Source organism: Bactrocera dorsalis, chromosome 4 (assembly GCF_023373825.1).
Source record: "Bactrocera dorsalis isolate Fly_Bdor chromosome 4, ASM2337382v1, whole genome shotgun sequence".
Taxonomy (NCBI): Eukaryota; Metazoa; Arthropoda; class Insecta; order Diptera; family Tephritidae; genus Bactrocera; species Bactrocera dorsalis.
Window position 1 is genome coordinate 49,300,359 of NC_064306.1, and position 24,396 is coordinate 49,324,754.

Below are 24,396 nucleotides of genomic sequence, written 5' to 3' on the forward strand. Positions count from 1 at the left end.
TTTTTTTTGTATTTTTTAGTATTTTTTTTTAATCTCTTATTATTATTTTCTTCTTCTATTAATTAAATAAAAGTTTTATAATACTCATTGTTTTAAATAGTTAGGGAAATTTAAATTAATTTTTGTTTGAACTTTCTTAGTAAAAGAAAAAATTTGTCGAAAAAATAATAAATTATTTCCTTCAGACATTTTAATTATTTTTTATCACATAAACATTATCTATTTTTAATTTAAATTACTTTTTGATTGAGTTTTTAATAAATTATTTTTTTAGACAAATTAAATTTTTTTATAAATATTTTTTTTTTTAATTTTTATTTTTAAAACATAATAATATTTTATAAATAATTTAGAACTTAGTATTTCTGATTTAAATTTTATATATATAGTATAGGTATATATATATTTTTTTATTAAATTATTGTTTTTTAGACCATTTTTTCATAAATACCTTTTTCGTAATTTTTATTTATATTTTTTAATTATATATTTTTTTCTATTCATAAAATAAAAAATTCTATATTTTTATTCTACAATATGGAATTTTTTAGAATTCTATATATACTTGATTTAGCTAGCTACCGAAATTTTAATTAATTTTTAGTTGAAAATTTTTATTAAAAAAAATATATTTTTTTGAAATTTTTTTCAATTTATTATTTTTTATTTCCTTTTTCAACTAGAAAAATACTATTTTAATAAAAAATTTTAGAAAAAAACAATTTTGTTAAAAAAAAATTAATTGAAAAATTATTTAATTATTCAAAATAGTGAAAAATATGTATAATATATAGGTATTTTTGTTTATATATTTATCTAGCAGCTCTACAGTTATATAATCTCCATACTTAATTATTTTAGAATTTTGAATTAATTTTTTTATATAAATTATTGTCAAATGGCTTTATATGCAAAGCTAAATATTTTAAAAATTATAATTATTAATATTTTTTCAATAACAAAAGCTTGGAATTATCATAAGAACAAAATTTTGCGACCAAAAAGAATTGAGACGCAATTTAGCGCTTCACATTTTCTGAATTACTCTCTAACAACCTAAGAAACCTAAGAATCAGCTCAATTTGTACTTAAGTGTACATGTACTACCAATAGTTATTAAATATTTTTTTGTCATCCAACCATCCGAAAATATGAAATTCACATAAACGCATAAACAAGCTGGATAAATAAATCCCATATTTTGGCATATAGTACGCACGTACTTGCGAAATTTGAGATTAATCAAATTGAGAATACAAATACAAGCCAATAACAAATAATTATGCCAATTTGCACAATTATATGTTATCAACAAATGGTTCACGCTACAAAAAGAAAACCTAAAACGAGTAAATAAAAATATATAAATACAAAGAGCAAATAAAACACATAAGCGACGCGGCACGTACTAGAGATGATCAGCGATATTAAGGAGAGAGCAAAAAATTATACCCAAAAATAATTTTATACAAACAAAAATTATTACAAATTATTATACTGTAATAAATGAAATCAACAATAACAAAAATATAAAATGTCTACAAAGTGAGCAGAAGCGTCTCGAAGCGCTCCGCAGGCAAAATGAAATTTATTATGAAATACAAAAATAAATTGGGTATTTTTCGGGTGATTCCAATATTGCCAGACGATTTTGAGTAGATGCGACAGACACATACGGACAGCCATAACATATACGCGGCATATACGCTTATCTGCTTGCCGAAAATTGCCAGCCACACATATGTATGTATGTACATGCATATAGATTGTTAGTGTCTTCTTCGTTTGGCCACCTGACATTGAAACGATAGCTTGCATTGCCGTTTGCACCAGTTTGTGGCCAGTGATTTTCACTCTTAACCGAAACACAGCGAGATGAAATGACGTTGACAGTGGAAAATTTCCGTAAATTTTTTCCCAACTTTTTTCAAGTCCCGTTGGCACTCTGCACAATTTGGTTTTGTTTTTTTTTCTTGTAATTAATTTCAATTGCACTTTGCAACGCCATTCTATTGCAATTTAGCGCCGTAACAATTGACAATGCAAAATCAAAGGTTGATCACTGATTCGGCGACAATTGATGAGTGTGCGCTTGCTAATGAAGAGCGTGAGCGAGCGTGTGAGTGCCTCGTGGGCAAAGAGATTCTACTTAAGATTATGTGCTATTGTTGTTGTATTATTGTTCTAGTTGTGGCGCTATAACAATGTTTTGAAATCAATGTAAACACAAAGCCAATTGCTGAAACAATAGGAAAAAACAACAACAAAACGGCAGGTATGTAAAGAAATAGCGCGAACAAAGTAAATGCACATATAAACACACTTATATGTATGCTTGCATACAAATACAAACACGAGCACACATGTTTGTATGTATGTACATATGTTTCATATAAGCGAAACAAGCATTAAAAGAAAATATTGTGTGAAAAAATCGAATTTCCAGTCAAAAAACAAGCACAGCTGCCGCCGTAGACAATAGTTAAAACAACAAATAACAATGGGTAGACGTCAACAAAAACAAGGCGTAATGTGTGATTGCACGCCCAGGCGTCTGCTGCCGGCTGCATTGAGCGTTTCGTGGGTGGCGACATGTAAGCGCTTCGCAGACTTTTGCATATGTTATTATTGTTGCTGTGATATTTGCAAAAAAAAAAAAATAATTTATAAAATATGTGTGTAATTTTAATATTTATTTTTAATCTTTTTTTTTATTATACTCAATATAAATTTATAAAAAATATTTAATTTATATAAAAATAATATAAGAAATTTATATTGGAGTTTTTTTCATTAATTTATTATTTTTAATTATTTTTTTATGATATTAAATTATTCAACCTTAAAAATTTTCTATGCAATTAGTAATATTTTTATTGTAGTTAATATTTGAATTAGAAATATTCAGCTATCGCTCTGAAATTTCGCACATTTTTTTCTCCCCAAAAAACTCATTTGTTTGAACTGCTGATCTTGCTATAGCAGTCCGATACTTTGTACAGACTGCTTTACGAACTGAACGATCGGAATCAAGTTCTATGAAATTTAAAATTCTTCTATAAAATTAATTTAATTAAATTTAATGCTGTTAATTTAAATTAATTTAATTAAATTTTAAAAAGTTTATTTAAATTAATTGAATTAATTTTTAATTAATTTAGTTTAATTTAATTTAATTTATTTTTTTTACATGATTTCATTTTTTTATTGCACGTTCCCACTCACTAAACATTTACGCTCACTCAACAATAAATAAGCTGAAAAACACTAAATAAGTAGATAATAACCGATAACGTATATAATGTAGACAGCACATAGTATATTATAAAACATATACTAGGTATGTAATGACCTGTAATAGAGTGCATTCATACGCCGTGGTGTACCTATTAACACTTGCTTAAGTTAATAGCGCTTTTGATGGATAAACTAATTGAACACATTGATTTAATTAATAATATGAAATTACTTGCTCGCATTGAAAATTATTTTTTACAACAACAATTACTAAGTAATTATTGCAGCGGTACAGCCACGATGTGATTTAAAGATTATCATTATTTTTTTTTTTTTAATTAAAGGTATGGATATTTTCTATAAAACGCGCTGCCAATCGAAAATTTGAAAGAAAAAGTAATTTCTTGCATAAATTATTATTTTTAACTTATTTTTTTTTCTTTATTATTTTTTTATGTATATATTTTTTTTATTTTTTTTTTATATTTTTTTTTTTTATAATTTTTTTAAATTGTTTTTTATACATAACCATACAATTTTTTTTTATAAAATTGAACATAAAAAGTTTCTATCATTTTAGTCAAAAATTTGTCCATCTACTCCGCGTGCATGCGCAATTTAACTGGTCCAATCCGGGTCAAATTTATTCGCATGTTATACAACATCAACTTGTTTAGTCCAAGTGGCTAGTTAATTGACGTCATGAGTTTGCAAACTGAACTGTATGCTAAATTTTGACTATTAATTAATTTATGAATTTTAATTCTAAATTAACAACAAGTATATTATGACTTATTATTAAGCCGGTTTTCAAAATTTAAGCAAATAATTTAGCAATAAAAGTAGCAGGAAACCCCCGAAGTTTAGATCGTTAAAAGTTTGCGTCTAATGAGCAACCAGTTAGTGCTGCTTTTAAGTACTAATTGGAAAAAAATATCATATATAACATATTGGGTAGTTGAAAAAGTATTTTCGTATTTTTTTATTTCTTTTTTTCAACTTCCCCGAATCGAATATCTTTTTGATTAAATGAAGCTTAAAACTTCACCTTTCCAAAACTATATGGTATTGAAAAAATACGAAAAAACTTTTTCGACTACCTAATATAAACTTTAATCAGCCTTAGCTAGAGAAATGTTGTTGCAGTTTTCTTGGAACTATTGAAACGCCACAAGAAATACCACCTTTTCGTCAATAGATTATATATTTACATGCAACAAATTGCGTTGTTGCACGTTTTAAACACACAAATAATAATTCTAATAAAATTAAAAATAACTAATTCTCCTCAAAACACACATACATACAACTGCCCACAAAAATTCAAAACAAGCCACTGCCACGCAAGCATTTTGTTGTTGCACAAAATCTGCAACGAATTGTGTGAATTTCTAGCGCAATTACCGTGAAATAGACACACGAGATGTGAAAAATATATTTTTTTTAACGCATATACAGGCATGTGCTTAACTTCTTCTATAAATCTATTATATTATATACATGTAAGTGTGTTTATTCGCAAATTCTGTGCAGTCACAATGAAAATTTGCATTTTTGCTTCGCACCACGTTCGCTTTGTGACCGCGGCCTTGTCGTTTTCAGAGTGTCGTAATAAATTAAACTCATATAAAACATCAACAGCAACAACAACAGCAATTACATTGTAAATGAGCATTTAAATAGTTGCAGCTGCAACAGCTATCGATTGCACAAGCATGCCGCAACACGAGCAAAGCCACATACCGCCGTATGTATGTATGTATGCATGTGCACAGCAATGAGCATGACTTGCCTAAAAGCGGCCGAAATTCCTATCACAACGCCCAGCAGTGTGTCAGGAGTAGCGAAAAACAAAGCGCGCAATCACGGTGCCAGCGTAGCCAACTAATTTGCACCGAAAAACAAGAAAGTAATGGGCATAAGGAATAAAAAATTGCACACACATACACATGTATGTGCAAAGCAGCGCTGTTGACCAACGGCGCATCATAAAAATAATAACAACAACAACAATAATAATAAATATTGCATTGCAATAAACAACTACCTTGAGATTTATTTTTAATTCACCGTCGATACACATACAAACGCACATATACATGTGCACGAGTGCAAGCGCAAATAATGCAAAAACAAATCTCAGACAGCACTTGCTTGCTTGCTTGGTCCGCTAGGTACCTGGCACTGCCGCAGCGCCGGCGAAAATGACGAAAAGCGGTTGCGAATGCTTGTAAAGAATAATGTTTATAAGACAAAAACAAGCAGAAATTATTTTGTTTTTACTGACAACAACAAAAAACTAAAAAAAAACGAGTAAAACACAATTTGCAACCACAAAACACGAGTACAAATTACAACAAACAAGCTGGCAAACAATGCTGAAAATGTGTAAAAGCTTCGAGTGATTAGTTGTTGTTAGTGTTTTATTTTATTTAATGATTTTAGTGTGGCTTACCGCATTTTACTTCCACTTTTTCAAAAAAAAAAATTATAATAACGAAAACTGTGCTATAATAACACCGGTCAACAAAAACAAAATTTTTTTATGGGTTTCTGTTCTCATGCTTGGATTCTGATCCTAGACATTGAAAAACACTTAAATATTAATTTTTAGCTCTTAAAGCTTGCTTTGGGCTGATCTACATCGATAAGTATATACTCATATGAGCATAAAAGAAATACAAAAAATATTCACTTTTAGACTATAATTTCTTGTTATTTTACATATATATTATTGTTTATCACACATCTTGAATAAAAACGACTCTTATCTAAAAAAAAGTTTTCTAATTATAATCTATAGTGAAATTGTAGAAAAAATATTATAAAAAAATAATTAATTTCATGGTTAAAAATAAAAAAATTGCTCTAATTTTTAAGTAAGCAAAATTTAAACGGAAAAAAAAATTTTCCCCTTATTTTTGGGTTTGGAGAAACTCAAATTTAACATGTAGATGTCAGACCCAAAAATCGTGTTGACCGGTGTAATTGCTCTCTCCAGTTTGGTTTTGAAAAGAGTTTTCGACAAAAATTTTCTTTATAGGTTTTTTACAGTTTTTTTTTTTTAGTTTTGGTAACGAAAACTCTTATTTTTTATAAGGGCTTTGTTTTTAATGTTTTGAAAACAAATTTGCTATTATTTTATTGGACCCCAATATCCTTGCCATTTTGGCTCTTATGGGAAAAATATTCAATTGAAACTCGAAAACAAAATTCTGAAATTTGGTTCGTGTCTTCACTAAGCGAATAGCCTTACCAAAATTCAATTGCCGATTTCCATGCGACAAACTAACTATCGCCTTCTTATACTGTTTAAGTTTCAAGTTTGGTTGCCGATTCAAACAATTTGTTTGCTGAATCAAAAAATGATTTTTTGAAAATCGTGGATATATGCTTTAACCATAGGTCATTTTAATAGCTGTACGAATACATAAAAATCACTTTAAAATATATATACATCCTACATTCAACCGTAATATGCCAGCCACTTTATCAATTCCAACGCGGAATTTTCCATTAAGCGAACAATCCGACTGCCTATAGCCGCCTATTTAGCTGTCATTTGGTCTAATATTTGTTATACATGGAAAAGGTAAATATTAACACAATAATTGTGCACATTTTGCTCATCATTCGGCATCGCTCGCTTTATCATTCATGCCTCACTACTTTCGATAACTGGTTGTGGGATTACACTTACTATCAGCATCGCATATAAATTTCACAATATTCATACATTTTATATCATTCCACGAGCCTCTCCCTTTAAATGCACGCAAACTCCTTTAATTTCACTTCACTAATTTGCTCATTTTTCTTCTTTTACTTTGCAGCTATCAAACTGTCATAGCCAGTCAATAGCCACTCCTTTCAACGCAAAGTAAGCAATTAAAAAAGAACGAAACGAAGAAAAGCACTCGTGCAAAAGTGCAAAAAAATCATTGAACGCCGCTTGACCGTAAAAATCGACGCGAACTCTCCAAGCGCGTTGAATGCGAAATTATTGCAGACAAAGGAAATGAAAATGCTTTTGTAGTGGTAAGTAAATAAAAATACTACAAATATATTATATACTATATGCATATGTAAATATTTGCATGAGGACAAAGTGTCTAGAGCGAGCAGTCATTTAGTAAATAAGTGAATGATTTCCAATCAAGTGCCTACTAATTCAAGGGCTATTTGATAAGTACAATTGCAAAGAGGCGTAAAAAGCGTCTAACTCGAGCATGTATACATGTGTGTGTATAACTTCATCATCATTATTTATAGCGTGTTATGTAAGCGCATCATTAATCTATATAGCAAGCATAGTGTGCAGATATTGATTTGTTGACGCTGTAGACTTAACAAATGTTGAGTAGCTTCAAGTACTTTATATACTTCTAATTGTTTATATAGCGCTAATAGTTGATTATAAGCTTAAGTCTCGCGATATTTGTCGGTGAAGATCATTTGCTATTGGCATGACACTTGGATTTACCTTGACCCTACTCAAGCGGCTGTTCATAGTAATTCTCTGCTAGTTTGAAGTGCCAATCGCCAAGCTTCATTGTTTAACAAATATTTACTTATTTGCATAAATTTTATTGTACATATGTGCTATGTACTATATTTACTTGTATATACATCTGTACTTATATGTACATATATGTATATGCGTGACAAATTTACTAAAGTATGTAAATAGTTTGTTGATAAAACTGCGGCAGACTCGTTGAAACTGGTTAATAAGCTGAATTTCATTCCCGCCTTCAGTCGCTTAATTATTAATTAATGGATTTCTTATAGTTATGTGGACAACTACTGAAGTGTCACTTTGGTTTCAAACATAAGCGGGTACTATGGTGATCTATTGCCACTGAAAATACCCTTCTCATATGCATTTCTTTGCTATGTATACTAGTCAGATCTGAACAATATGTATGCCTTAGGTAATAATCTGTGCCGAACTTGCTATAGTGGCCCGATATCGGTAATTCCGACAGCTTCTTGAGGAGAAAATTACAAACTTAGTCTAACCTGTGCAGGGCATATAAATAATGTTGTTCTTGTAATAGTTGCTTTAAAATATAATTTAGAGTTCATAAAAAGTCAACCTTCGATGCGGTTTTGCTGCGGTTGCGTAGGTGTTACTGTTGTGAGAACTAAGTCAAGTGATATAAATATGTTTAGACACATGTTGCTAAGCTTTCAAATGCATATTTAATTTTTTTTTAATATATACATACATTTATATAGAAATAAAGTTGAACATAATAATTATAAAAAAATGATGTTGCTAGCAACAAATGTATATAAACATTGTTGACAAATGTAGAATGTTGCTATACAATGCAAATGTCTACGTTATAAGCACTATTTATTATAAATAAAAGTGATGTTGCCAGCAAAAAATGTTTATAAATATTGTTGACAAATGTAAAATGTTGCTATACAGCAAACAGCAAAGCAGGTGATTGCTGCAAATATGCACGTTGCAAGCAATATTTATTATAAATAAAAGTAATATAGCTAGCAACAAATGTTTATAAACATTTATTGACAAACGAAAAATATTGCTATGCTACACACACAGCAATCCAGGTGATTGCTGCTAATGTCTACGTTGCATGCAATATTTATGATTTTCTGCTATTTTTCCACAATATCTTTTACTTTTATTTTACTTTGTTTCTGCTTTTAGCTGTTTTTGTATTTTTGCTTGCGCCAGCTGAGCTGTGGCTCAAATTGTCGTCTGCCGCCTGTTGCTCGGTCTGTCTGTCATGTCTGTTGACCGCAAAAGTTAAACAAAATTCACACAAAGAAAAGTCAACCGCAAGCATATAAATAGCGACTACAAAAATAGCAACAATAACAACCAGCTACAACAAAAAGTGCGATTTGACTTTGCGTGTGCGCACATATACACTATACAAGTATATGTCCCCCGTAAAGCATTTATTACACTTTGAGACCGGCTTAAAGGCGCAGCCATATGTAGTTGCTTGTGGTACTCAGCATCCCAGCAACATTGCCTGCGGCCGACAATCGCATATTGCAAGCAAAGCGACCACCAACACCGGCCACCCAGCTGCATATCTAAGCTACAAGCCTTGCTTGGCCGGCTGGTTGGTTCACTGCCTGCCAGTCAGGTTGGTTGGCGCGGCCGAAACCCACTTTTGGTTACAGCACGAGATTTGCACACACAGTTTGCATGTTTATTTTTAGCTATTGAAGCAAGTCGTGCTTCTTGTTGTAAGTTTTGGTTTTTTTTTTGGTTTGTTTTCTTTATAATTTTATATTTTATTATGTCGTGGCCTCTGTTGCCGCATTGTGGCTGGCTGTGGCTGTGCGACGCAGCATGGCTCTTAGCTGCCTGGTTGCATGTTTGGATTTGGTGTATAATTACAATTTGCTGGCTGCCGAAAATTTGTTGCATGCTTGCTAAAAGTTTTCTGGTTTATTTTCTGGTCGCCATTTATTGGCCATAAACGAAGTGAGCCAAAGTGCGAACGAATCGGTAATGGTTTACATAAATATGTCGAAGCTATATTCGATATTTGGAATAATTTATGCTTTCGCGATATTTCGATGGCTGTTTAATAGTACTTCAAATCCGGTATAGATTTCTGAGTGTACACATAACTCGCTTAAAGTTTGCTGCAATTAGGTGTGAGACTTTGAGGTGTGTGGTATGCAACGTTCAAGCGGGCTTAAACTTGTTTCGAGGCAGCAAATGTTACTGCTTTTGAGATTCCACTTTAATATTAAGAATCTGTTGAAAACTAGATAGCATTGATTTCAATACTTGAGGTATGTGACTTCGCTAAAACTTGGCATGATATAAACAACTTAAGTTTTTCTGTACCTCGCACTTCGTAGAGTACCGTACTATATCTGATATCCCAAAGCCTCGTCCGATCTTCAATTTTTTGAAGTCTTTGAGATGATTTTGAGTATACAATTTTGGACTATTGTTGATTTTTAGATATTTCGTTTTGGTATTTTTTCCTTTTATTTCAAATATACTTCGTAAAGAAACAAACCCGTTGCCTACATTTGGGAGTGGTGTCGAATAAATGTAATTTTGAACAAGTATGTAAATTTAAATATATATTCTATTGATATTCCAACCACATTTTAGCCAACAAGGAAGGTAAAATCAATCTATTTTAACCACCAATCTCGGAAATTAAACTCGTAAGGCTTATATAATTTTGTGAAAATTATTTAAGACTGTTCTTAATTTAAATTCGGCGACGAATTACCTCATATACTGAAAATTTTCGTTTTTATTTTATTTTTTAGCTATATTTAATTTGGCGCCTAATTGTAGGCAACTTACTTAACTTAATACTAAGTGAAATCGTTGCCTACATTTGTGGGCGAAATGATATGGAAGCTAGGATTAAAATTCGAAAGTTGCAGGAGCTTGCTAAGTTATAATAGATTATTTACTGAATTTTAATTTGTTGCAAGTAATTATTATGTTGAATCACGGAATAAAAATTTGTTATTAGAAAAGGCAATAAAAAAAGGAAGGAAGGGAAGTGAATACCCATATTCATAAGATTTTAATATTACTTACATAAATATGTAAATATTTTTTTAGCAGAAACAAAAAGAATCATCCACCACCTTACTTCAAAATCGCATAGTACTTTTCCATTTAATAGAAGCGGCTCGCACTTCAGTTATTTTCCACTTCTACAGATTTTCTTTTGCCATTTCAATTTCTACTTCTATTTATCTAACCTATTAAAAAAAAATATGGCGACATATACATGTGCATACATATGTGTGTACCATTATATATACCATTTGTGCGCTACAAGAATTGAACGGCTATATATTTTTCAATTTTTAATTGAAGTTGAGTCCCCGAACAGCGTCACTGGCAAGCAAGCGGTTAAAATAAATAATATAATGAAAAAAAAAAAATTAAGCAAGAAAAACGATTTGGCTTAGACTGGACTGGTTTGGTTCATACCGCCAAGTACTTGACGCTACTGGCCGCGCACCGATCAGACCAACACACACGCACCGAAACGCAAGAAGTATATATGAAATGGACATAAAGTCAGAAGTGAAAAAGAAAAAGTGTCATTTGGCATACAAATGGGTGCGTCTGAGGCGAACAAAAGCGAAGAATCTCTAATGAATGCGCATGTGATAACGCTGTGTTGTATGTAAGTAGGTATGTGTGAGGCATTGTGTGTTGGTTACATGCGCATGCGCAGTGAATACATTTTGTACAGCACTTACGGGCCGCTTATCCTGCTCTATACTCGCTGCAGAGCGCAGTTCTTGCGCTGACCACAATTCTATACAATTTATGACCCAGCCTATAGCATTTTTTACGAGTATGTATGTATGTTTGTGTGCAGGAAAGTGCTTATTTTTACTGCTGGCAAATAAGTATTGCCGACTGATCTGTGTTTGCTATGGATTCGACACTTGCTCTTTTTACGCATAGTCTTGCTTTCTGCTTGCCTTGCCTTGCTTTAGCATTTCTTCTTTGTATGTAAGCCACAGGCGTTGTCATTTAAATTAATCTTGAGTCATTTATTTATGTATTTCTGCTATTGGCATATATATTTGTTTGCATTAAGGTGCCTTTGAGTCAGGCGATGGCTTTTTGCAATTTATATATTTTTTTTGTTTTGTTTCAAGAAATTTTGCTTTTATTTGATTGCGTTCTCTGCAGATCTTGCTTTAAAGCGTCACGTGCTTGTTGTGTGCGGCTTGAGTAAGGTTTGCGCTTGTCGCTTGTGCTGTTGTGTGCCTTTTACACTTGAGAAAGTAGAAATATTGCTTATCGCCAGCAGCGCTCATACGACTTAAATAAAAGAATTATGCATTCGCACTCGCTCAGTTATTGATTTATGTATGAATTTATATATGTACATGTACATATGTAGGCGTACTCTGTCCATTTGTTTGCTACTCTTTCGATCGCCCAAGGCGCTTTTTCGTGCGATTCGTTTATGCTCTGTCCTGATTTTTTTTTGTTTTTATGTCAAACATGTAAGTCGGCTTATGAAAGCATGTTTATTTGTATAAATTCTTTGATTTGTGAGTAAAAAATCTGTCGCTTTCTGTTTTGTTGGTCATTTTGTTATAGAATTTTATACTGACTCAGCTTATTTAAGCATTGTATTAACCCAGAATGCAAAATCAATATTTTCTATAGGTTTTGTTCTTTATTGATTACCGTTACAATTTCGACTTTAAACAGATAAGCGCTCAAATTGAGGTTAAGCTCAAGTTTTTATTGCTTTTATTAAACTTTTATAGTCCAAAGAGCAATGAAAGGTTATTGACACGAGCATGTAAAATCATCTGTTCTTATATCAACCAAATTCTAAAAATTTTTGATTATTGCTAGAATATATATTTTATGTTGCGAAATGTTTTTTTTCAGTGTTTGTACTTATTTCTTATAAATAGTCACTAAAAGTGTACTAAAGTCCATTAAAGAAGCTGATTTTGATTGGTCAGTTTATATGACAGCAATATGCTTTAGTAGTCCGATTCGATCAATATTTTCGAAAATAGTGTTAGAATTTTGGAAAATAATTCATGCAAATTTTCATAAAGTTATCTTGCCAAATAAAAAAGTTTTCCATACAAGAACTTAGTTTCTATCAATCAGTTTATATGGCAGCTGTGTGTTATAGTGGTCCGATATCGGCGGTTCCAACAAATGAGCAGCTGCTTGTAGTGAAAAAAATTTATGAAAAATATTAGATCCATATCTCAAAAACTGAGAGACTTATTCGGACAGAATTCAGACAGTTATCTTCATCAGGCTTAACACAGCCTAGCTTAACAAATAAGCTTGGGTGAGAGTACTAGCAGTCTTATTTTTTAGCTTTTACTATTAAAAAACTTCGTTCAACTTGTGTTGAAACCCCACTTTCCACCTCTCTTTACAATTATCATATGTGTTTTGCAATTAAAGTTGGTGCTCATAAATTATGACAAGTGCTGCCATGTAAATCAGCGTTGTCAATTAAACATTGTTACAAGGTTTTCATGTGCAATAGTGTCTAGTGAAACAGAAGCATAAGAAGCACATACATATGTGTATATGCCTCAATAAACAGTGCAACATTCAAGAATTGTAAACTGACTTCCTCATGCGATGTAATGAAAGTTAATATGACAAGTGGTTGAAGTGTTTATGCAAACAAGTGTTTGTGTACATTGTGCTCTGTAGGAAAAGGAATATGGACTCGTATAGACTTCTATTAATCAACCAACAACGAAACGTCAGAATAGAAGAAGTCTAGTTTATAGCTGGTCATTGTTGCATTACTGAAAAAAACCTTTGACCTGGAATTTTCGACTCAAATTGAAGTGCGTGAAAAATAATTACTTTTTTTCTTCTTCTTTAGTGGCGGTTTTAGACGAAAATAATTGCTTACAATTCATAATTACTGATTAAAATGAACAAGTACAAAAAGGACCTTGTAATAAACTAATAATTACCATAATGAGAAACAGCAAACTGGGTAAAAAAAACTAACTAGTCCAATAACTAATATTTTATAACTAGTACAGAACTAGTATAAAACGGACCATATAAAATCCCAATTATAACCCTAATGAGAAACAACAAACTGGGTAAAAAACGCTAACTAGTTAAATAACTAATAATTAATGATAAATGAACTAGTACGAAAAGCACCAGATTGAAACCAGTTATGGAACGGATTTATATTAAGCTTCTGTGAATTTGAATGCAACAATATACTAGTCTGTTGTTTTTTTTACTTTTTCACACAAAAGCGTGTGATTTTGATTCAAAATTCATCTTAACTTGTTTCTTTATATCTCTCTCTTGAACTGGTTACATTTCAGACCGAAATCAAGCTAAAAATACAGTAGTTTACATATTTGGAACAAATAGTATTGTTGTCTAGCTGAGCTCACTGCTCATACTAGCTAGGTTCAGGATAGTTTACTCAACCATTTCACTGCCGGCTGACATCTAGTGCCAAAATACGAAAATAATTTTTCGACTACCCAATACATAGTTTTAAGTTGAAAATTTATGTTCAATGGGTTCGAATTTCTGAATACAAATTACACTAAAACAAATGCCCACACAAGAAACGTAACTATATACATATACATGCATATATCACCACTTCAAGTCTTTACAGCGTTCATTTCCACGAAATATTGCTGAAATTCCAGGGCAGCAAGCTGTTTGCACTTATGCTTTTCTATCGGTAATCGATGACTCGTGTTTTTGAGTGTGTAAAATTCGGTTATGCGCAATTGAGATATTATTATTTCTAGACAAATGAAGTGTAATTAATACATTGCAATAGCAGTGTGTGCATAATTACAAAGTAATCTTGCTTTTCACTATAAATAAATGTTGTTTCTAGACAAATGCAGCTGTCAGTTTGTAGACTACTGATGTTAGCCGCTGATAGTTAGCGAAAATTTAAGTGTTGTAATAGCTGGATGTTACATAAAAAACATAATACAGAAAAATCGCATAGGAATATGAATATATAAATTAATTTTGCACACAAAAAAAGCCTGAGCTACGTGCTGTTAACAAAATTTGAACGCCTTCACGCAATCGATGCCTCGCTAGCTACGATAAATATGTAGACTTTATAGACAAGTGTCTTAAATTGCAAAAACATTTATGCACACAATAGCACGCAAAGGAAAATCAGTTAATCGCGTGTGCCGGACATATTTGCGACGTAATTTGGCATTTTATTATTTTTATACTTGGCGATCGTGTCACAAATCGATCAAATGTCTTCAAAGAAAAGAAAAATATTATTAAAAAATAAAAAAAAAGAATATTAAAAAAAAACAACAACAAAAAATTTATAAAAAACTGCATTAAAAAGTTCGTGTCTACACAGCTATCATAATACTACTAACACACTCATAATCATAAGTACTTATTATATTGTATGCATGAATATTGTTCTTGTTCGTGGCTTTGTCCCACACACGCACACACTTGCCACGATTATTTTACAAAAATTAAATTGGCTTCAATTGAAATGCGTTATTCACAAATTAATCAGACATTGAAATAATTAAAACAAGAAAAAAAATGTTATTAAAAAGAGGCAAGCAAAAGAGGAAGCTGCTTAAGAGTACAAAAGCGCCGCAATGTCAAGTAAAAAGTCGAAAATTGCTGAATTAAAAATGTATAAAAATAACTGCCGAAATATTTTTCACCGCCATATGTGCTTATGTGTGCATAAATATTTTTGTAGAGATGTAATTACATGCCGTAAAATTGTTTCAAACATATGCTTTCATTTTTTTTGAGATGCCACGTGTCTGCCACACAAAGTGTTGTATGGCGTGCCGGACATAAACATTAAAATCCCATTTTTGTTATGTTTTTATTGTATTTTGTATATTTTTTATTTTTGCTTTTAAATCAATAAATATTTTAATAGACTTTTGTTAATGGCGTTTTTAGCTTTCTTTTGTATTTATAAGTATGAAGGCGTTTTTATTTTTTGGGCATTTTTGTTCATTTTTTTAAGGTGTTCATTGCTTTTATTAATTTGTTTATACTTTTTAATTGTTATTATTATTTTTTGGTTTTTTGATTGCTAAGTTTGAAACAATTTTTAAAAATTATATTTTTTGGCTAATAGTTTTATTATTAATTTTTTTTTTTGCATTTTTCAGTTATAATTATAATAGAAAATTTGTATTTTTTATTAATTGCTGTCAAATCGGAGATTTTTTGTTATTTTTAAATATTAAAAAAAAAAAATTTTTATTTTTTAATTATAATTATAGTAGAAAATTTGAATTTTTTATTATTTTTTGTCAAATGTGTGGTTTTGTATTAATTTTAAATGTTTTTTTTCTGTTCTAAGCTTTAATTTAGGCGACACAAATATTTAGCGGTAACTTTTAGAGGAAACAAAATAACACATTCCACCTTTTGGTGTTTTGAAAATGATTTTCGAATGTAATATAGTTGTATTTTAAAGCTGAGACTTAAACAAATATGAAAATGGCTGATAAATATTGAAATTTTTTTTTCAAAAAACATTTTTCAAAAACATTTTATTTGGACTAAATTTAACTACAAATAATGGAATGGATGAGTTTATATCTAAAGTTTTTAAAAATTCAGAAATTAATAATTAAAAATTACTTATTTCGGATTTCAGCTTTTTTTGCTTTCTTCAAAAAGTCGCGGAAAAAGTTGCGTTAAAAAAATTTAAAAATTAAAAATTTATTTCATATAAATAAATTTTTACATTTTCGAAATATATTTTAACATTATTATTACATCCTATCTCTTTGTATGTAACCTACAAATTGCCTTAATTTATGTGGGAATTCTGTTCAAGTCAAACTTGTGAGAATCACTTGCGCTCATTGATATATTTACATACAGCACTTCCATTAACGAATGTAGTGTAAACAAAAAAAAATATAATAATAATAGTGAGCTATTCAAGATAACGTACATCATACAAAGTACATATGTCGGTATGTATAAATAAATGACTACGACAAGGAAGTGCTGCATTCACTTGTTTTGTATTTATAAAATTTTAATTTGATTTATTTGGTTACTTTGCTTCACCATTGCCCGTTCGCAATAAACTATTAATGTATGCGCATACATATGTACTTATTAAGCAGCTTGCTCAGTCACTAAGTTTCTGACTAGACGCTTTTTGAACATATCAATTTATTGGAGAATTCTCTCAAGCAAAATAAATACACGCAAATACAGACGCACAAACATAAGTAAATAATATGCTTTTGATTGAAAAGTAATCGAAAATCGCGACAAATGCACATAATTGTGTGGTTTGTACGCTGGTGGAATCATTGGACCGTATTTTTTCAAAGATGCTGTTGGACGCAACGTTACGGTGAATGGCGATCGCTATCGTTCGATGCTAACAAACTTTTTGTTGCCAAAAATGGAAGAACTGAACTTGGTTGACATGTGGTTTCAACAAGATGGCGCTACATGCCACACAGCTCGCGATTCTATGGCCATTTTGAGGGAAAACTTCGGACAACAATTCATCTCAAGAAATGGACCCGTAAGTTGGCCACCAAGATCATGCGATTTAACGCCTTTAGACTATTTTTTGTGGGGCTACGTCAAGTCTAAAGTCTACAGAAATAAGCCAGCAACTATTCCAGCTTTGGAAGACAACATTTCCGAAGAAATTCGGGCTATTCCGGCCGAAATGCTCGAAAAAGTTGCCCAAAATTGGACTTTCCGAATGGACCACCTAAGACGCAGCCGCGGTCAACATTTAAATGAAATTATCTTCAAAAAGTAAATGTCATGAACCAATCTAACGTTTCAAATAAAGAACCGATGAGATATTGCAAATTTTATTTTTTATTTTTAAAAAAAAGTTATCAAGCTCTTAAAAAATACATATGTCGGTATGTATAAATAAATGACTACGACAAGAAAGTGCTGCATTCACTTGTTTTGTATTTATAAAATTTTAATTTGATTTATTTGGTTACTTTGCTTCACCATTACCCGTTCGCCATAAACTATTAATGTATGCGCATACACATGTATGAACTTATTAAGCAGCCTGCTCAGTCACTAAGTTTCTGACTAGACGCTTTTTGAACATATCAATTTATTGGAGAATTCTCTCAAGCAAAATAAATACACGCAAATACAGATGCACAAACATAAGTAAATAATATGCTTTTGATTGAAAAGTAATCGAAAATCGCGACAAATGCACATAATTGCGCATTCCATTAACGACCATTTGCTCTATAAATAGCTAGTCATGTTCGATAACTGCACTCGACGCTGATTTGTTTTCATTATTTCGAATTTTAGCAACTCACGAAATGTTGTTGGTATGCTTTTTCACTTAAATTCTTAATTCTCAATTTTATTCGATTTTTATATAAAAATAGTAATGCAACATTTGTGCACATTACATATGTATGTATGTACGCATACTAATAGTAGCATAAATAAGTTGCTAAACACTCACCTTCACTGGTTCGTCGTTTTCGAAACCTCCGTTGCTGAAACCTGTCATTTTGTCAGCTCAAAATAAATCACAAGCCTTGAATAACTTCTCCTTATTATATAGTCTCTCTCTCTTTCCGCTCACTGTTGCGTTCTCTCTTTATTATTGTTATTATCAATTGCTAGTTCGGTTTTTTTATGTATAAATTAAAGCTGAAAAGGGAAGATGAGAAGATAATATTTAATTTATTTGTGGGAATATTGGGTTAAATGTTGTTTTTTCTAAAAATTAAAAATATTTTATTAACATTAAATAATAATAAATAACAAAAATATTATAAATTTAAAATAAGTTGTTGTAATTTCAAGTCTAAAAAAAATAAAATAATAATGTTTGAAATATTAAAATTATTTTAATTTGATTTGCTTATAAATAAATATTTTATGCAGATATATTTTGCTTGTCAAATCCAACTCTACTAGCAATCAACGAATTTTTCTAAAGTTCCAAAACTCAAATTTAAATAAAATTCTACTATTATTTGAAATAATAATGACACTATCGAGAATCATTAAATAAAAAAATTTGCTTCTGCCTTTGCTAATGAATTTTATCAATTATAAATAAAATTTTATTTTTAGTTGAAATAATGAAGACACTATCGATAATCCTTAAATAAAAAAAAATCTATAAAAATTTGCTTCAGCCTTTGCTAGGAAATACTTTATAGAGAATCCCTAAACCAAAAAAAAAATTCGATACTAACTTTCCCCAAGCTTTGTTAAGCAAAATACGGACCTAAATTAGAAAAATATTTAAGTGTAACTGTTAATAGCAGTGTCAGTTTCTGGAATAAAACACCAGTCTTCGTTTTGCTTAATTCGATGAGTGGTGAATCGAACAACCAGTGTTGAATCGTACAACCTACTAACCTAAATTGATAAAATAAAATGACATGAAATGGAAATATGTTTTGCCACTTTAAGGAGTATTCTCATGCTTTTTTGAATTGAATTGAACTCGATAACTTTGTTGTTACTTTCACACATACATTTTCTAACGAGTGCGCAGCGCTCAAACTTAGCGAGCAAAAAATTGACGAATCGAAGACGGTTGTGAATTAATAAACACAATTATCTAAAAGAGCTTAAATAGGAAATTTTAGGAATTGGGAATAGCAAGCAATAATATTGACGAGATTTTAAGAATTTTAAAACAGAAAAAATATTAATTTGTTGAGTGGTGAATCGAATATGCAACTAGCATAAATTAAATAGCCTGATAAAATTTAATGAAGTGAAATAGATGGAGCTCTTGTTACTTTAAAGAATTATTCACATGCTTTCTTGTACTGAATTATACTCGAGAATCTTTATGTTGCTTCATTTAGCGAGTAGAAAAGTGGCGAATCGAAGACGTTTATAAATTATTCAACAAAATTAACAGAAAAAGCAGTGTAAGAGAATTTTAAGGACGGAAAATAGGCTGCAACAGTGTTAAACGAATTTTAAAAATTGTCTAAACAAAAACAATATTTTTTTTTATAATTTGAAAATTATTTGACTCTAATGACATTGACTTATCTACAAGACTATTAATAGTCAGTGGGAATTAGTACTAAAGTTATAATCTCTTAATGATTATAAAAATGCAACTTGATTACATATAGATTACTTTCCTAATCACATTTATTTTTATCTTTGCTGCTTTCCTTAGCACACCAATTTATTTAGTAAAATAAGTGCCTTATAAATTATCAAAATAATAAAACTTTATTTTAATCTTTATTTATTAAACAATAGGCTGTAAATATTTAATTTGATATTTAATATTAATTTTCCCTACAATAATTATTTATTTTTTTTTTTTAATTTTTTTTGTTTGCCCTTATTATTGTTACAGATCTGCTAAAAGTCACAAAACACTAATGATATACTAGGTTGAATTAAAAGCCATAATTAAACTCATTTAATTTCAACTCATTAAACACATTAATTGAACTTGGAAATCACAGAATAGATTGATATAAATGTATATAGTGGTTGTGCGGTGGAAATATTATTTTATAATACTTTTTTGTTATGTTTTTTTATGTGAAAAACTATGCGTGCATGTAATTGATTAGCTGAGCTTAAGGTCTTTTGTTAAACATTATGATTTTGCAATTAAATTTTACACAATGCAGCTAATTCGCTCTAAGTACTAGAATATACTTATAACTATAATGAGTTAAAGTGTAAATGTGATATTTTTGAAGCCACTGGAATTAGTTTTAATGTACAAGCAGAGTATCTATTATATTGCTGTTTCGAGATGTGGTGGTCATGCTAAATATAGTTACTATAAATTACAATTGCTTTGACTGTTGACAAATTGCAAATTACGAGCAGCTGGGTAGAGCAACTTTTTTGTGGTGTGGAAAAGTAAATGAAATTAAAAAAATATAATAAAAATTTTTTAGCAAAAATTTATAAAAAATAATAAATAACCCTAGCCTTATGTAATACTTTTTATTATAATGTTTGAGCAAAAAAATAAAATAAATAAATAAAAATTAAAATAAATAATAAATTTTTGTGTTTGTAAAAAAAAAATATAATAATACAAAAAAATAATAATAAATAACCACAAGCTTATTATAACAGTTTTTGTTAGTAAAAAATTAAAAAAATATATAAAAAATTAATATAAATAACTAACAGCTTAATATAAATTTTTTATCATAATTTTAAAACTAAAAAAATTAAGAATAAATATATATAATATAAAAATAAAAGCAAAAAAAATATATATATAAATAAATAAAATTAAAATAAATAATTAAAATATTAATATAAATTCGTTTCTTATAAGAAAAAATATATATACACAAATAAAAAATAAAATATAGCCTTAATATAATATAACATTTTTTGTTAATTAAAAAATAAAAAAAAACTTCAAAAAAATTTCCTCCAATCTACTTCTTAACATTACCTTTCCGCCCCACTTCCTAATATCATTACAATAACGGTAACAATAATCAATATTGTGTACCGTAAATGTTTATACTGACCCTTTTCATAATTGATATTTTCCAATTATATTGCCAAAAACTTGAATGAAAAATAATTTCAATACAAAAAAACATACTCAAACATTTGAACAATTGCAAGCGCTTGATATGTTTTGTTCGGCTGTCGTTTGTCACTCGCAAATGCACTCGAGCGCAGACTCGATGACTTGTGAATGGCGGGCACTGGCGCATCTTATACACGCACACCCACACACACACACACACATGCAAGCGAACAAATTATTTAGCACAAAAAGTCACACGTTCACATGTACACACACACACACATGCACTGACAGGCATCAAAGCGCTTATAATCGTCAGCTCAAGCGAGTGCTGAAGTTCAAGTTCATTTATTCAATTTGCGTTTTTTCTCACACACACACACAACGCGACGTTTCAGTTCCTGCATTTTCATCATATTAATAATTATTGATTTATTGTAGTATTTCTTTTTATCGAATAACGCGCGGTTCCGTTGATTGTGGCGTGTAATAATGTTTTCTTTCTGTGCTGTGCTTTTGTTGCTGCTGTTGTTTTGGTTTGTTATTGACTTTTTACAGCAATTAGTTGCTTACAATATGTTGGCTTATTGCTATTGTTGTTACATTGTTCTATGTTGTGTTTAACTCTCGCTTGAATACACTTTTGTTTATTGTTTGTAGTCGCTTTTGCTTGCTGCGTTTTGCTTTTCTTTGCTTAGGCTCCGGCTACTGTAAAATGCGTATTAGCATTAAACTTTGTTGTTGGCGGTAGTAAGTATATACATACATACATATATGTATTGTAAATATATATATTTATACATTTGTGTGTGTGCTTATATGTTTTATGCTTCGTGTTCAATTAATAAAATTATTACTTATCTATCGTCACATCTGCCGCACGGCAAATTAATTGCAAAAAAATAAATAATAAAATAATATAAATAAATAACTGGCGGCTTTTTGCTGTCATATGTACATAAATATTAAATACATAAATGTGTAATGTGGCTGTGTAAGCAATAAAGTAAATTTGTGTCTGTTGCTGATAGCAAATCACGTTAGCGTAGCTGCTCTGCAGTTTTATTTTTTATATAATTTTTGTATAGTTTTTTGTGTTTTTTTGTGTTAATAGTAAATTTTTGTGTTAATAGTAAATATTAGATCGCACGACAAATAACTCCAGCAAATCTTATTTCACCATTTCATGACATTCGGATCTTCTATAATCATTCATGTTTATTATTATTGTATTTGCTTAAACGACGACATGACAATAAAGCGTCAGAAAATGATTTGTTTATTATGCTAAAAAAGGCGAAAAAAATTGCACGGCAATATAAAAGAAGAGAAAATGCAAAAATACAACAGGAAAGTTGAAATTGAAATCAACAAGTGAAAAATAAACTAGCATTTGATTTGCTTAATGATTTATGAAAATTAAAAGCGTGGCACTGCTTTATATTTGGCTCAGATTATATTGTTTTCAACAGTATATTTACTAAACTTTTACTTTAGACAATGTAATACTGGTGTATTACATAATTTTTGCTAAACTAAGTAAATTAGTTTTGCATAAGCACTAACCATTAGACACTGCATCGATTGTTATTTAAATAACTCTTCGAAACATTGTTGACACGTGACCGCATTTACAGTGGTGGGCATAAAAAGTGTTAAGATGTGGGAAAAAAGTGCATAATAGGCAAGTGAATATAGTGAATATTACATAATGCAGTCAGTTTTCAGGTTCTTGGTGAAAAAAGAATAATTAAAATAATTACACTAGCTTACAAAAAAAAAAAACATAAAAATTAATAATAATAAGCACACCACAGCGCAAGATGTACAAAAATGCTGTTATTGTCTCAAATTCTAGGAGAGTTTGTGATTCCATGTATAGTTAAATTAAATTTATCAAAATTTTTTTTACAAAAATAATATAAGAGTTTTCCATTTTTCACAAAAATATATGTAATGCAGTATTAAAAAAAATCCTCAAGGCAAGTTAATTCCATATGATCAAAAAAATGTTTATTTTTTTGTAAATTATTTTTCACGAATAAAAATCAAGTATTTCCCACTTTATTGCGAAATTTGATTATTTTTTCAAAATTATATTAAACAATTGAAAACTTTTAATTTTAACGAAAAATTCAATGAAAAGTGAAAAAAACGTAATTTTGAAAATATTTCATTATTTTATAAATCGTACCACTATTTTCAACCCCCACTGTAGCTGCGCTTGTGCACGTAAATCATCATATGTGCTTTCATTTGCATTCTCATATATTAATAATAATGAAGTGCAGTAAAAAATTGCATTACAAAAGGCTGTGCTGCAATTAGTCTGCCCACGAGTGCTGTCAATCGGCTATTGTCAGTTCTACCGGCACTCGCCACACAGATTAGTCAGCGCGTTTGAGCACAAAAAAGTATGGAGTAACAAAGCAAAATGCAAATATTGGCAGCTTGTGATGCAAATGTTGAAACGGGTGTTTGAAAAGTTTTTGGTTTACATTTTTTGTTGTATTATATCAAGCTAACTTTATCAAATTTATAAATAATCGATGACTATTACTGATATCGACTTTCATTGCAATCAATCACATATTAATTGTAAAAAATTGTAAAATTAAAATTATAAATTTGTAAGAAATTATAACTTTTTTTCAACGCGACACGATTTCGTTGCGAAACGTCACGTGTTCTCTCTTTACACATAAAGTTCGCAAGTGTTTTCGCAATTTTTGCATCACGTTCCTAGTACTTGCCAGCGTTAATTAGAAATGTACGGGCAAATACCAGTGGTTATGCGTTCCAACGCCGGTAAACCACACACTCTTGTAATTACCGTTAGCCAACCATCTAATCGAAGTCACATGTGATGCTTTGGCAAGCGACGGGAGAGGAGAACATCAAATGAGTAGATGCATGCTATTAGATAGAGCAGACAATTATTGCTCGTATGAGTTATGGGGAATAAATATTTTGGTTTTGCTATTGTTTATTAAAGTTATTTTAAATTAATCAGCCAGATAGCAGAGAAAAAAAATTAAATATTCAGATTTTTTGTTGTTAGATAAAATTGCATATTCAAGGGCACGTGTGTAAGTGTGTGCAAATTTGTGTCTAGAAATTGCTA

At 30.1% G+C, this 24,396-nt stretch overlaps 1 protein-coding gene across 3 annotated transcripts in view; it reads right to left on the reverse strand.

Annotated features, from left to right (window-relative positions):
• Nucleotides 1-24,396, reverse strand: part of LOC105223192 (UNC93-like protein) — a 90,315-nt gene that overhangs the window by 10,070 nt on the left and 55,849 nt on the right. For all 3 annotated transcript variants that reach the window (XM_011200837.4, XM_019989238.3, XM_049455418.1), the window contains one exon: nt 18,234-18,424. In XM_011200837.4, the coding sequence (XP_011199139.1) occupies nt 18,234-18,281 (48 nt within the window). In that variant the 5' untranslated portion in view covers nt 18,282-18,424. The remainder of the gene's footprint in view (nt 1-18,233; nt 18,425-24,396) is intronic.